Source organism: Lutjanus erythropterus, chromosome 17 (assembly GCF_056507025.1).
Source record: "Lutjanus erythropterus isolate fLutEry1 chromosome 17, fLutEry1.hap2, whole genome shotgun sequence".
Classification (NCBI taxonomy): domain Eukaryota; kingdom Metazoa; phylum Chordata; class Actinopteri; order Lutjaniformes; family Lutjanidae; genus Lutjanus; species Lutjanus erythropterus.
In genome coordinates, this window is record NC_139333.1 from 16843131 (window position 1) to 16858859 (window position 15729).

Genomic DNA, 15729 nt, shown 5'->3' on the forward strand with positions numbered 1-15729 from the left:
CAGGGGAAATAAAAAATAGACGGTAAAATCAGAGCAGAAAAAAACATCATGTGCCAAATATGTATTTGTTGTTTCTTCCCCCAAGACTGTTCCACCAAATGATTGGCTACGACTACTGTGCTCTGATTGGCTGTAAGCATTAGTGTAGACTGGCAGGTGGGAGACGTTCTGCAAGTGGATGAGTGGATCAAATACAGAACTCTCATTCAGGAGACTGGGCTTTGTGGCCTGTGTGAAACTAAATGTCACTGTTAACTTTTTTTGAAGACTTAGTTGACTTATTTGGAGTTGACGGTCGCAGTTTGGCTCGCACAAAAACTGCTTGGGTAGCTTTAGGGAAGAAAACTAATTGGGTCTGTTTAGGAACAAAAAAAGTGGTAATCTTCAGTGACTGAGCTAACAGATTTAATTTGCTTGTTGACGTGGAAGCTGTGACTCAGGAAGGGGTAATCTACTAATCACAAGATCAATGGTTCAATCCCCGGCTCCTTAAGGCTGCATGCTGAAGTGTCCTTGGGCAAGATACTGAACTCCAAATTGCCCCTGATAGCCGCCATCAGCGTGTGAATGTGTGTGTGAATGGGTGAATGTGACATGTAGTTGTAAAGTGCTTTGAGTGGTCGATAGACTAGAAAAGCACTATATAATATACAGCTCAGTCCATTTACCATCTTCATGCACACAGCTGGCTCTTGAGCTTTTGTTTGAGGGTCACACACCAACACTCTGTATTACTATAATCTGTGTTCCATATATGGGAGGATTTTCATGTCAGACAGATGAAAAGGAAACGTCCATGACCACGATTTTATCTATATTCTTGAATCATATTAGGGGAAAAAAGAGGACGTAGACTTAAGCGTAGCTCGCTACACTGGAATTAAACCCTATAGCGAAACATATTTTTGGACCAGCTCTACTGCTTCTGACCTCACTGCCCTTATGTTTAATGGCGGCATCAGTTCAGGACATTCTGTTAGTGCTCTTTAGTCCATGTGTCCTGTGCAAAGAGACGATAATCCATCTAAGCCTGCATCCATATACATTAGCAAAAAGAAATAAAAGGATTGCACAGTCTGATGAATAAAGTGCATTTTCTCACATTCATTTAGCTTTGTGTCAGTACAACTGCAGCTACTGTAGTGTGATTTTAATTACAGCAAAGTCTTTTTTGCAATGTTTGACATTTTGCTGATCAAACAATGAATCAACTAACTGTGAATGAAAATAATCATTAGTCACAGTCCTAGTCTTTGTTTTCTTTTTCTTTTTTCCTGTTAAAAGAGTTGTTTGGGAGGATAAATTTTTCTTACTCAATCAAGGGTCTAAAGGACAAACGGTGTCACACACTGTACAAATTGTAAAGTCCTTGAGCCAAATCGTAATTGGTGATATTGGGGTATATAAATAAAATCTGACTTCAGCTGACTTATTTGTCCACCAACTTTATCTAGCATATACAATGCTGTAGATGGCAAATCTTTGACAAGAAACCTTTATTAAAATATTGTATTTACTCTGCTAAACCTTTATTGGCATTTCAGAAGTTATTGGACACTGGACGTAGCTGTGGAGAAATTTGTCTCTCATATTGTCACATTCACTGTATTAGTGAACACGGCCCCCCAGGACACCGTAATTAACCTCTTGTTTGAGATTCATAGTCAGCCCTACCTGGCTGGCGGTCTTTCAAAAGGTCTTTTGTATCAACCTATTAGAGGTCGAGGGGTCAGATTCCAGTGTTTGCTGAACTGTCTTGTTATTTGGTCTACATCAATGGCAACATGGTGGCCTTGCTCAGGGGTTGCAACTTAAGAAGGCTTAGTGAGATTTGTGTTTTGTTGAGCCTGTAGGTCTTTTAACAAGGCCGACATATAGGGTTGCAGTTCTTGTTATGCACTGCAAGGTCAGTAGACTAATTATACAGGAACTGTGGCATGAAATGATATGTCGGAAGAGTATTACAAGAAGTCTTTTTCACAAATCACCTTTTTTGTAGCTGCTGTTTTTTCTGTAAGATGAATTTTAAATTTCTGGTGTTTCTCTGCATTTAAAAAAGAAACATGACAATAGAGACGTAAGACAGTAAGAGGATTACAGAGACAAGTGAAGATTGTTTTCTAATTCGCATTACAACCATACTGCAAGGCACTGAATTAATAGTGCAAGCAGCACAGAACAAAGCACAGACAGCTAATAATAATATTCAACACATCCCCTTTTATATAACTCATTGTACTCGTGGAAGATATGAATGAATTGTTGAACTTTGCTATCGAAATTGTCATGATTCTCCCATGGACTTGAATGTGGTCTTAGAGACAGTGAAACAAGGTTTGTGCTTAAATTACTCCTGAAACAGAGAAAATATGACCCCAAAATTAGCTTATTAAATACAAGAGTGCTCCTGATAGAAAAGGTTTTCTCCTGCCGTGGGGTGTTGCGTCTATATGGAGTCACGCTGTGACCTACAGCTTCAACCTTCTTACTCACACACAGCTCGGGCCGTCTGCTACACACGCACACACACACACACACACAAGTATGCGACCATGTTTTAATCCAAGTCCTCAAAGCGAGAACTTTAATACAAGTGAAAAAAATAAATTAAAGAAAAGCATTTCTCTCTGGGTAACAGTAATTGAGGTAGAACTGTCACACCTATGGCCCAAGAGCTACAAACAGCCACTAAAGGATCACAGCCCACATCTCTAGGCACTTGTCAGATGTAAGTAATGGGTTTTGTAATATGTGATTAACCCAAGGTTCAAGAATGTATTCAGATTTAATCATGGCTCATTCTGCGGTGCATGAAAGAGAGCAGTGAGCTTCAATTCCACCTCAAAAGGCAGAATTACAGAATTCATTCTTCCATGCCGAGGCTGAGGATACAGTTTGTGTTACTGTGCAGGAGTCAGTCGAGCAGAAAGGACTTTCACTACAACAAATGAGAAAAATGAGATGTGAGAATCATTGTGTTAGTTGGCCACACAGTGCTTTCGCTGTGATGGAAGGAAAGGCATACTGAGATGGAAGCAAAGATGGGTGACTTGGCTTTCTTAACACAAAGCAGGGAAAATGCACCGTGTCTGGGCAGGTATTTGTATTTTCAAGGCCTTCAACTGTAATGTTTTCTGTAATAGCGAGGACCACAAAATCACCCCGAATTGCATGTATAAGATGTGATGAATCACACAAGCACACAATAGGATATACTATACAACTATGTGTTCTCACAGATGAGAGGTCAGTGTGATCTTACTGTGGAAATCTGCTGCACATACAGGCATTTTATCATAAATGTCAGACCTAATGAGGTCTGATAATGACCCAAAGTACACCATTTAGCCAGAAAATCAAACATGTAACAAAGCAATCACAACAAATGGAATAACTAGAGCAAAAAATTGGTGCAATAATTCATGATGAATCCCCTGTTAAAAAAAAAAAGTCTATATCCACACAATTTGTATAATGTGTTTGCAAATAAAAGCATGATTAAGTTCACCGAGGCTCACAGCTCTCACACGGTTGCTCTTTTTCAGTTTCAAACAGGCATAAAGTAAATTAATATGAGGACATGGTTTTAAATACATGAAAAGTGGCGGACAGTTTTTGGACATCATGTAAAGCTTTGTTGTGGCTCTGACTCTGGGATGAAAACTCACCTCCCTTCATGTTGATAATTCATGACAGTAGTAGGGGTGGGAAGCTCTTGGCACCGATCGATTCAATACAGATTCTGAGGGCTATGATGTGATTAGAAAACGATAATTAACGCATCAAAATTTTAAATTTCTATTTATTTTTTCTCATTATGTGACTACTTGCTACTTTTAAAACATAGTGTATCTGTAATGATCCATAATTACTATAGTTAGAGACAACATACATACAGTGGGGCTCTTCTCCTTCAAATTAACAGAACCCAAATACTTGCAAACGTTAACTTTTAAGTCAGGGGGTGCAGCAGATTGTTGTTCATACTCAGCTAGCCACACCACAACTCAGTAAGTTGGCGAGTTTAGATCATAAACAGGTTACACACCTTTACATCCCTGACATTTCACCATCCAATTAGTTCAGCTGTGAGGAACATACAGTCTGGTCTTACAAAAGAGAATTGGGTTTTAAATTTCCAATTACGGACTTTTCTTTATCGATTCACAATCTTTCAAGAGAGAGTCATGATGCATCTAACAATCAATTTTGTCCCCCACCGCTAATCAATAACTAGTCTTCCAATACAGACAATCAGAGATCTCGCCGCCTTCTGCAAGGTAGCTGCTAGAACGGCCACTAACAAACTTGCCAGAAAAGATTCTCTGTCCCAATTCTACTCGGTATCAAGCACACAATCTCACTGCTCCGATATGAAGGCCACCCTAAAGACTTTGGTTTGGTTTAACAATGGAGTTTTTTTTAAACTTTCTAATTGTTTACACAGTTTTAGCAATGAAAGTTGGGAGCGCTTTCAGTCTCTGTTGAGCAAAGCATCCAGAGACTGACTTGTAAGTCCATGTCAGCTGTGACACAATAGTTTTTATTTTATCTTATTCACATAAGATAGTATTTACTGTAATGTACCTCAGACATACTTTGAAATGTCCTTAGAACTATACATAGAAGTAGAGATGTAAAATTTGTTGTTCAATTGTTTTTCAAAGAGATGCTAAGAAAAAAAAAATCCTCTCTTCCTCATCACGTTCTTTGTTTTGAAGTACTGATCACGTTTGATGCGTAAACAACAATGCAACCTGTGCAAGAAAGCAATAATTCTTGCATAAGAAAACATGGAATTATATGAAATTATGTGTCTCTCCTTTCTCTCAGTTGAGCCGGCATCCACAAAGGAGAACAACTGTCTGAATGCTGCCAAGGCCTGTAACCTGAATGACACATGTAAGAAATACCGCTCAGCTTACATCAACCCCTGCACCAGCAGGGTGTCTGCCTCTGAGGTCTGCAACAAGCGCAAATGCCACAAGGCCCTGCGTCAGTTCTTTGACAAGGTAATTAAGCATGCTAATTTTCAGAGCTATTTGCAGCTTTTTGTGTGCAATTGATTTTGTAGTTGCTGTTCAAACCAATGTCGAACCCAGGTGCCAAATGTCAAAGGAAAAATGCTATTATAAGAGCGATATCACTGACTATGAATCCAACCACCTGGTAAAATTCCCCTGAAAGCTACTATTCATGATGGGAGGCCGTCATAGTGAATCTGAAGTCTCTATGATCACATTCTGTCATTATTTAAGTCCATTTATAACCTGGGTAAGGTAAGATTTTCAACTACTCTAGTGGAAGCTGAAAACGTTTTCTTTTGATGGCAAGTTTTGCAGATATCAATGCACACCTGGGAGGAAGTGCAAGTTTTTTCCCCTTCAGGCTGCAACACCACCTGCATAATCCCGTTCCTTTTTCCGTTTTTATTTCCAAAAATAAAGGTTCCAACTAAATACAGCTATGGGATGCTGTTTTGCTCCTGTCCAGCGGGGGATCAGACAGCATGTGCAGAGCGCCGACGACAAACAATTGTACCTGTCTGCTCCTATGAGGATAAAGACACACCAAACTGTCTGTCTCTTCAGAACACATGCAAGACCAACTACATCTGCAGGTAAGACTCCACAGAGAGGGATTCTTAGTATATTTCATCTTTTTTTTCCCCCAAAAAAATGTAGTCTGGCGAAAACAAAATTTCACATCTGTCTTCAGACGTTAAAATACATGTGTAACAATAACTTTGACTCCTCTTATGTCTATGCATTGAAAAAAATATTATGATTTCTAGGAGGCACCTGCAGAGAGAGCACTTCAGTGGAAATCCAGATGGTCTATTTTAAGAGAAGATAACCAGTGTTTTAAAGCTGGAAACTGGTGATTCATAATGTATATTGACAGAAATTGCCAGTCTCCTCTTTAAAAGGAGCTACTAACTGCAAAGTATAGTGCGCACAGGTTATGGTATATTGTATAGGTTGTAAAAAAAAAAAAAAAAAAAGAGAGAGAGAGAGAGAAACTGTTTTTCATTCACTTATGGAGTTTGGCGATGACACTTCTAAACTCGATTTCACATCTACTTTCTTTTCTGCAAAGCAGCAAAGGCGTTTTTTTTTTTTTTATGCCAGTTAGTCTGTTATTGAACCAGTGCTTATTAATGTGACAAAGGACTAAACCTACTATGAGCTCGATATCTAATAACAGCATCAGAAAATTAGCATCTGTAATTTGTGTTTCTATTGTTTTTAGGTCAAGGCTGGCAGACTTCATAAGCAACTGTCAGCCGGAAGCTCGCTCCATATCCGGCTGTCTGAGGGAGAACTATGCCGACTGTCTGCTGTCTTACTCGGGTCTCATTGGTAAGTAATTCTGAAGCATTTTAAAATTGGCTTCAGAAGTCGCCAGATTAATTAAGAAAATGTTCTAATAGAGGAAGCTCACAGGCAATGAATATAATCAAATTCATGGCAGCTTTCCAAATCATAGATATTATTTGACAGACAATCTTTGAGCCATCTAATTTGTTTGTATTGTTTTCTAATCTTGATATTCCTTTATTAGCAGTGTGAAGCTTTCTCAGCTTGATTAGAACTGATGTATAAAGCCTTAATCAGATTCAGTTTCTCCTAAACCAGAAGATAACGGAAACCCATTTAAAGTGTGGGAAGATGACCCTTCTAAAATAGCCAGCACAGAATAAAAGCCAGTTCTTTAAAGCTGACCACAATGTGGTCACCGTCCAGCCATGGCCTTCTTAGTTTACAAAGCTGGGAATGGATAATTCACTTGTCCATACTGCTAATCTTGTTAAATCTACTACAAAGAGTTTTTAACAGGTTATGAAACAGTCTCAGTTTAATACTGATGTCTCTATATAACCATAATCAGAAGATTGTCATACAGTTATTCTTCATGCCTGCCACCGAGTCAAATTCTCCTTTAAATCAGATGAAACTAGCCTCTTATACTGATCTAGATCTGTGTATCGTTACACCCCTAATGACAACGCTTTTTCATTTACAAATGTTAATTTGCAAGTAACTTGTTTGCAGTCTTAATGATTTCTCCAAAGAGATTAAGGGCCATGTCAACAAGACAGCCAGACAGCTGAGATCACAGTCCAATAAATGGAAAATCTGTGGGGCGTACATGACATCACAGGTCATACATCATAGCACTGTGCAGAAATAGTACTTTGTTTCCTTTTGTTCAGTCTTTCTTCCATCAGCAGGCTTCATTATGTAGAGAGGAAAAATGATGTCCCACTGAGTTTTAGTAATGAGATTTAAACGCAGGGCAACAGTGACCAATTGCAAACTCAACAGGCAGACATATTAATCTACACCATTCATATTCTACTTCGCACAGGTTACTCCCTCTAATGGGCCCCCCCTGGCTTAACCACTCATCTCTGTCTAAGCGCACAGAAATTTGCATGTACTTGCACAGTTAGTTAGTATGAGCCTACTCAACCCCATGGCTCCCTCTAAAAAGGGAACACTTTTATTCAGTTACATCAACATGGCAAAGGAGCCAAAAATGGCTTCCTTTTACAGTCTGCTGATGAAATTCAATGTGCCTGCCCCTGCTTGATCGCCACTTTTGACTCTCAATAGGTGGTAAGCAACTGCAGCCCTAGCAAACACTTTTAGCTTCGCTCTCCAGAGCTGCAGTTTTCCACCTCTGTTGACTTCAGCAGTTCTTTGAATAATGTGCACGTTGTTGAACCTGTAAGACACCAGCGGCCATGACACATAATCTCTCACAAGCCAGTAAGACTAATAATCGTGATGCAGCACGTCCTACTAAACGTCATTGTTTTTTTAAATTCAAAGCTTCTGTTGAGGTTTTTGAATGAAACTTTGACTGTCTGTTGTCATATTTTATGACATCATCACAAGGGCTTAGCAATATGGCTCGCCCACTTGCCCAGGGCAAGTAAAATGCCATTTCAGGCAAGTAAATCTGTCGACTCACTTGCCCAAATGGCAAGTGTTAAAGGGACAGTTCACACAAAAATGATAAATCAGTCATTATCTACTCAAGCTCATGCCAACTGAAGGTCGAATTTAGTTTTTTTTGTCCACAAAACACAGCTGGAGTTTCACAGGAGAACAGTGTCGCAGAATCTTCCAAACAATGTAAGTGGTGACCAGTTTTCAAACTTAAAAAAAACAACAGAATATAAATATAAAATGCCTCCATACTGCTCGTCTGGTGTAATCCTAGTCTCCTGAAGCCCTGAAATGGCAAGTTGCCTAAAAAAATGTTATTTACACCATGTTTTTAGCCTGAATCTTCGGATGCACACTGTCTGAACTGTGTGCTGTGATGGTGTGAAGGACTTTACACTGCAGCACCCAAGCACAAGTTATTAGCATTATCAACATGCTGAACATGTTTCCACTAGTAGTCACTTAAAATTAATTTTGTAAATGTTTCTTCATCACCACCCTGTTAAAAGTAATTTCTCCTCTTAATGAAACATTACACCCTGAGTCCTCTAACGTTATTATTTGTCCATTTTCTGTTAACTTTAATGACCGTGTATAAGTAAGGAAATGGCTTCAACTAACATTTCAGTATGTAAATCAGTTTAATTATTTTCCTTCACCCACACTGAAGCGAAAATACATTTGCCAGTGATTATCTCAACTGCATATTACTCAAATGATAAAATAAATCCATGTCATGGCCAGTTTAATTTTTAAGTTTTAGTGTTTTAGTAAAAAATACTGATTCCCTGGCTCAGGGAAAGGGTTGACACAGTGATTAAATTAATATGCGTTACAGCAATCCTTTTAAATATAAGGTCCAGTAATTTTCTGACCAGCCATCTGATAAATAGTGACCATCAAATAGGTTTGAAATAATATAAATTTTAAAATGTGCCACTATCATTCTTATTCATTTGTTTTTGAAAAGCTAAACATCAACAAATATGAACTGGAGCATAATATTTCATTGGATAAAAATACTGTGCACTTTGGAAATGATTACCTCTATCTTTTTTTAAATAAATGTTGCCTTTTTGACTTCACAGTGCTTTGTAATCATTGGAAATGTTTGGATCTCATAAGTCTGGCACAATACTTTGAACTACTCGACACAGCCCTATGGGTTATAACTGCAATGCAAGTCGACGCAAGTCTTGTCGAAGGCTTCCTTTATAATGTTGAAAAAGCTCATCCTCATTGGCTGACTTGAACATAGACAGTTCTGTCAGTGTAAAGAGCTTCAAAACTGAGTAACTGAACCAAAAGTGTCCAACTATGATGGTGGGACTACAGTTACAGTGACTAACAATACTTTTCTTCTCTGCTGCAGGTACGGTGATGACACCCAATTATGTGCGATCGCTTGGTATTAGCCTGTCACCGTGGTGCGACTGCAGCAGCAGCGGGAACAGCAAGCCAGACTGTGATAGATTTGCTGAGTTTTTCACCAACAATCGATGCCTGCGTGAGTTCACACACTTGGCCATCCTGCAGAAATACATTTCCTTTCCAGCCTTGCTCTGTTCTTCACTGCATGAGGTCAGATTGACGAGTTGTATTGTCTTCAGTGACTTGAAACAGTAATATGTGATGGTAGAGCATGTGTTCTCCCTTTCTTGTATAAGCAACAATCTCTTGAGCATTTATTTTTTCTTTTTTCATTCAACAGGGAGTATGAGTGGCATTTCCACATTCAAACTCCAAAATAGAGAAATTTAAATTGAAATACAATGTCCTAAATTGCCTTGACAAACAATTTTTCACTGATTGACTAGATAAATACAAAAAGCAGTTTTTGCCCACATTCTGTTCTGCTTGTGGAAAGCATCTTAGATTAAATGTCAAATTAATGATGAGAAAATTACATTCCATAAATTATTTTTGAAGTTTTCTTATTTTCGGCAGTTCTGAAGTTCATTTCTGTGCGGCTTTGTGAATCATAGCTATTACAGGCAGACGCTGCTTTTAAAAAGGCTCTTGAGAAAGGTCAAGTCATTTCTTCTCCTGCCCAATTATCTAAAGTATCCATTATGAGCAGCTTTTAGTTGGACATGAACAAAATGTTTTGGGCCATGCCACTTGCACTCATTTACAAGGCAAAGACAGAGGACATCTGCTAACTTGTTAGATGTTCAGACTATATTTTTTAAAGCGGGGCTCAGAGGGCAGAGGGTGGATAATGCATATTACATGTAATTATTCTACAGCTGAATTGAAGTCATGACACTGGATGCATATTTTCTCATATCTGTACAATATTTTCTTACTTCATCTACTTTTTCCTGTCATATTACATTTAAGTGGATATTGTCTAGTAAAACATAGACATTCTGCATATCAACTAAATCAAGAATGCCACTAACTAACTATATTCTTGCAGGCAATGCCATACAAGCATTTGGCAACGGCACCGATGTTGGAGTTTGGCAACCCCAACCCCCAATTCAGCCTACTATCCTGGAGCCAAGCATCACTCGGAGGGGTAAAGACCGAACCAATAACGCACTGGATGCACTGACGGACATGACCAAACTGGATCTGGATGGTGACTCAGTATATCAAATCTGCGGGACCTTGCAGGTGAGTTTCTTCACCTGGACACAGGCTGCATTCGGCGTGGATGATATGGCAGTAGCTAACATGCAAAGGTAGAACTTTGTCCACGTGTAGAGATTTATTCTCAGTTGATCTCACAAATCCAACAACCTCACAAAGTAACGTGATTTGGAGACTGCTTACCACAATCTCACATGATGAGAGAGACAGCTGGTGGCAGTAATGCACCTAAGCTGGTTTGCACACCACTTCAGAAGAAGAGAATGAGGAGAAAGCATGAAGGAGATATAAATAATTATATAATGATATGATATAAAATTAGACACACTGTGATTTTGGCCACATCACCCACCCCTGGGCTGCATCTTTTGCTCTGATGTATGACGGTGACGTTAAATTTCAGAACAAAGAAACTGCATGTCATAAAAAATTACAAAAGGAGAGCAAGAAGTGGAGATGAAGTCACTGCATATTTGATCATATTAAAAAGTCATCAGCTAAATGCCTCTGAAATCCAAGAGCAGGGTTGAAAAAACAAATTTATCTAGCTGCATTTATTATTACTATTTTGCTCCATTATGGCTTAAAATACCTTAAGAAAAACACAAACTAATCTAAAGAAACAATCAACATTCTGGTTCCACCACATAGTAAACATTCATATAAACTTCTCAGTGTTATAAATCTCCAAATAATGGAGCTAGCTAACTTAATTTCGACTTAAATGTTTGACTGTCAGCCAGCTTAAACCTTCACTGATCTCATTAAGGGAGAAACTTTATTGGTACTCTATTGGAATTCCTTGTTGAAGCAAAGGGCACTACTGCATTGCAAGGCAATTAGTTTCAATTTTCATTATAACTACTTATCTAGTGGCCGTGCCTGTTGTCTACACTCAAAAATACTTCTACCAAGCTATTTCTAAGGGAAAATAAAAGGACCAACATGAAATTCCTGCCACACAACAACAAATGTTTTGATAAATTTCTAAGCTTTTTGCCCTTTGAAGGCATCAGAACCCTCTCAAAACTTCTGAAAGACAGTTTCTGACTCCAAATTGAGACCCAAACATCAGGTTAGAGATCTATTCAGAGCTCCTGTCTGAGTGTCAGGCGGCTGGCTCTGTCACCTTGATGGATCAGGGATGGTTTTATGATGGCATGCTCAGAATCCCCCCTCCTGGGCAGAAAGATGAGACGTCAGTGTGGAGTCAGAGTTTCCAAAGCTGTCATGTCAAAGCTAATTGGTTGCCACAGTAACATCAGAAATGGCCTACAGGGGTAGTGTGTCTGCGGCTGAGTGTGTAGGTCTGTGTGTGTGCAGGGACACAGTATCATTGTAAGGATGTACCAAGTTTTTTGTCGACCAGATTGAAGTTTGATTACTTCAATTCCTCCTATCTTTATAACAACTATATCTGCTCATGGTTAAATGATAAAAATACAAATGCTGATAGAGAGCTGCTGAAATGAGTCATAAAACCCAGAAATGAGTTTTAGTCTTAACACAAGCTCAAGAGATTTTCATGTTTTATTCTACAACATAAAATAAAAAGTTATAAATGTCGAAGCTTTTGTGACTTAAAGTTTGGTTGCTAAGAAGCAGCTAAATGAGACTACATCACTGTGAACACTAGCCACTTCATGGCGGTGATGCTAGAGTCATGCAACCGTGATATAGTTTGTTCATAGCCTAACGTTAGCTTTTTACTTCTGGTGATTGCATTTATGCTTCAGAAATCATAAAAGCGTTTTTTGTTTGTGAGGATTGAGTATAAGTATGTATAAGTATGAACTTTTGTTTGCCACAGAGCTTTTTTTTTCTGCGCTAATCAAAAATCCAATGGAAAAATCACGTTTGCTTTTTGGTGAGGGAATCAGTGTGATGATAACTTCCAGGCCTTCAAAAATGCATCATCCCTGCAGCATTTTATTACCAGCATGGGACAAACTTTAATCGACATCCCTCCACCTCCTGCACTTTCACAGAACATTTCTGCTGATTCTCAATCACTACAAATAAGCTGCATTCAAGCATAGTTACAAGTAAACTAATTGCATAGTTGCTGTCAACAATTCAAGCTTTACAAAATAAAGTTGATTTTTGACCTTGGAAACCAGACTTTACCAAAATAATCTCATCACAAAGTCAATTTAGTCGCTGTACTGGATCTCCTGATCATATTACATGATCTAAGCAGATGAAGTTTGCATTGTTTGCATCAAAGTCCAATGTGTTGGTCAGTTTGCTCTCAACTGCTAAGAGAGAAACACATTTGAAGGGTTTCTGTGAAAAGTGATCCTCACCCAAAACCGTCCTGTTTTGCCAAGTTCATATACTTTTCATTATTGATATTTTCCTGCCTGACATCAGCGGATGGACTCACTTGAAGAGGTGGTGGGAGGTGACGGTACCACTTCCTGCTTCTGCTTTACAGTACTGATAGTCTATTGATCATTTTGGGATTGTGTAACCTCAGATCAGATGGGCTGTTCCAACATCAAGTGGGCGTCCACGGTTTTGTGCAAACTCCTGCACACCTACCTCCAATGTCTATACTTGGGTCAAGAATAATTATCTTCACAAAACTTGGATTTTAAGCCAACAACTGAAAAGTCCTTCAAATGCTCTGAAAAATTGAAATTTTAACACAGACTGTGTGATAAAATTGAAAGTTCCAAACTGATATTAAAATGACCTTATGGGCAGCACTGTTATATCAGTCTGTCACAGTTTTTGTTCGCAGATGTAACTCATTTAATTCAACATGTGTCTAATATGCATGAGCACACGCACAAAAAGACCTCATCTGCAAAAACATCCAGTGCGACTTCAAAATGTGCCACCAGAAACATTCATAGCAGACACTGATAATGACATGCAAATGGATAATATTTTTTGATCTCTCAAATGCATTTGTAGAAAATCAATTCAGTGTGGCCAGTTTTGACATTTAACATCATAAATTGAATTTTTGGCTTAAATCTGCTGAAATGTGGTTATGGATACTCCAGCTCCTCTGGAACTTTTTGGCTTAACCAACACACTTCTCTGCTATTGTCCTCAGATAAATACCATGAGGCTATATTTTTAAATGAGATGATATCAGATACTTTAAGCGAGACAATCTATCATATTGGCTTTTAATAGCGATAATATGATTTATCACCAGTGAAAACATCCTCCAAGAGGAAAGACCTCCTATAGAGCAATTAATCATTCTTCTCCAGAATCCGGGTTCATAGGAGTCTTCTACTTAAGAACCAACACATGGAGTGTTTATTATGTTCCCAAACCACTACAGAGTCACTTTATCATTTTCTGTGCTCCATCTCTGTATCTGTGAGTGTGTGTTTGTTTGTATGTGTGTGTGTGTGTGTGTGTGCAAATGTTTGTGGGTATTTTTATGTGTGGCTGAAAAGGTTTGCAGCAGTCAGAGAAAAGTTTTTATGTATTAAACTGTCATAACCTTGAGCTGCCACAAACAGGCACACACACACACACACACATCTTGCTTGAGGATGATGATTATACAAAGAGGTCCGTGTAGGTCTAAACTATGAGAACTGGTCAGCACTGAAAGCGTTATCATACATCTTATTGTTGTGTGTAATTTGCTGTACAACTGTGGCAGTGGGCGTTTGGTTTGATGCAGTTAATGATTTTGCTTGACCTTGTTTTACTGTAAAACTGTGCCCTCCCTTTAGCCATAATTGTGCTTCCAGGCCAAGACGGTTTCTTCATTTGACTATACAGAGGCTGTCTAATGAATAATAATATCCAAGAAGCAGTCTGCTGTATATTTCAAAGAATTTTTCCGGCACCATCAGCCAGTCTGTGATCTTGAAAGACGGGCAAACACATTCAAGAATGACAAAAAAGTTAATGCTTCTCTGCTTCTTCCTTCCAGGCCCAAAAACTGGTGTCAAATCAAACAGTGGATACTGCTCTGTGTGTGGTAAGAAAGGATTTATTTTGTGCATTAATCTATTCAACGTTCCTATTAGAGCCTGAACAATAGTGGATTTGGAGGCAGATAAAGATATGATATATTATAAAAATATCAACTATTTTAACAGATCTAGAAAAATTGATTGGCCCACTAGAACCCATACAGTCTATGGTGTGGGGAAGTCAAGCACGGTGGATTTAACGGAGTTGGCAGTTCACTTTGCAATGCAATCTAAACGTTTAAAAGTATGGCTAAACAGAAGTCAGCAGAAGGATTATTTCAGGAGCGCTTTCATTCAAATGATGGGTAGAGAATGACGTAGACTCTCCATCCACACGTATCTGATGTTTTCGTATGTTGCTGTTTTTAGTCTCTCTTCAGTGCAGTGCAAGCTTCAATGGACATCTAATGTACATGCTTCATGTGCATGATTCAGGACATTCATTTGTTGTCTATTGCCAAGTCTCTTTCAACTGGACTTTATTATATTTTGTTTTTAAATTGCTAAAACTTTTCGAGCTCAGCTGTGAGTCAAAGCTTTTTTCCTCCCCAGCATTTCAACTGAGGTTTTCAATGCACAATGTGAAAATGTGCATAAAAACAGGTGGATGTAAATGCACTTACAAATGCTGTATTAAGTGACATTATTGACCTTGCCATTGTAAAGGATCTTAATAAAATATGGCCGCAAAGTAATCACAGAGGAATATTTCAAAAAATGTTGTAGTGACACCAGATGAAACATATCAGGAAATTTCAGATTCACTGTGAACTTAATGTAACACTAACACTATGGTCTTTTCCCTCAAAACCAGCAACTGGATGAGTCCAGTGGCTCAAATGCCATTGCTAGAAGCTCAGCAGCTGAACCCGCCTGCTTACACCCCTGCAGTATGCTCCTCGTTCTCGCCTTCGCTTTAACACCAGTAGTATCACCACCTGAGGATTTCCGGCTCTTGTAGGTTCTGTGGACTATGGATGGACTCAAGTCATTTTAATTTAGACATTTACCAAAGTGTGACACCTGCATTTTTCTGGGAACGGCACAGGACGAGCGCTGAAATCAGACAACGGTGGAATAGATCCGATTTCATGTTGACTGCGTTGAAAAAGGACCCGCTGAAGCTTCCATGCCTCATGGGGACAATTTGGTGACTTCGAGAATCAGATTCACGTTTGGGAATGCTCATGCTTTGGATTTAAACCCTGCGATCTGATAAC

General features: G+C 38.8%; 1 protein-coding gene across 1 annotated transcript in view; it reads left to right on the top strand.

Moving 5' to 3' along the window:
- Positions 1-15729, top strand: part of gfra1b (gdnf family receptor alpha 1b) — a 28569-nt gene extending 12840 nt beyond the window's left edge. Inside the window, exons 4-10 of the mRNA XM_084741300.1 lie at positions 4834-5012; positions 5448-5620; positions 6253-6362; positions 9331-9465; positions 10381-10580; positions 14467-14514; positions 15318-15729. Coding sequence (XP_084597426.1) covers positions 4834-5012; positions 5448-5620; positions 6253-6362; positions 9331-9465; positions 10381-10580; positions 14467-14514; positions 15318-15470 — 998 coding nt within the window. The 3' untranslated portion in view covers positions 15471-15729. The remainder of the gene's footprint in view (positions 1-4833; positions 5013-5447; positions 5621-6252; positions 6363-9330; positions 9466-10380; positions 10581-14466; positions 14515-15317) is intronic.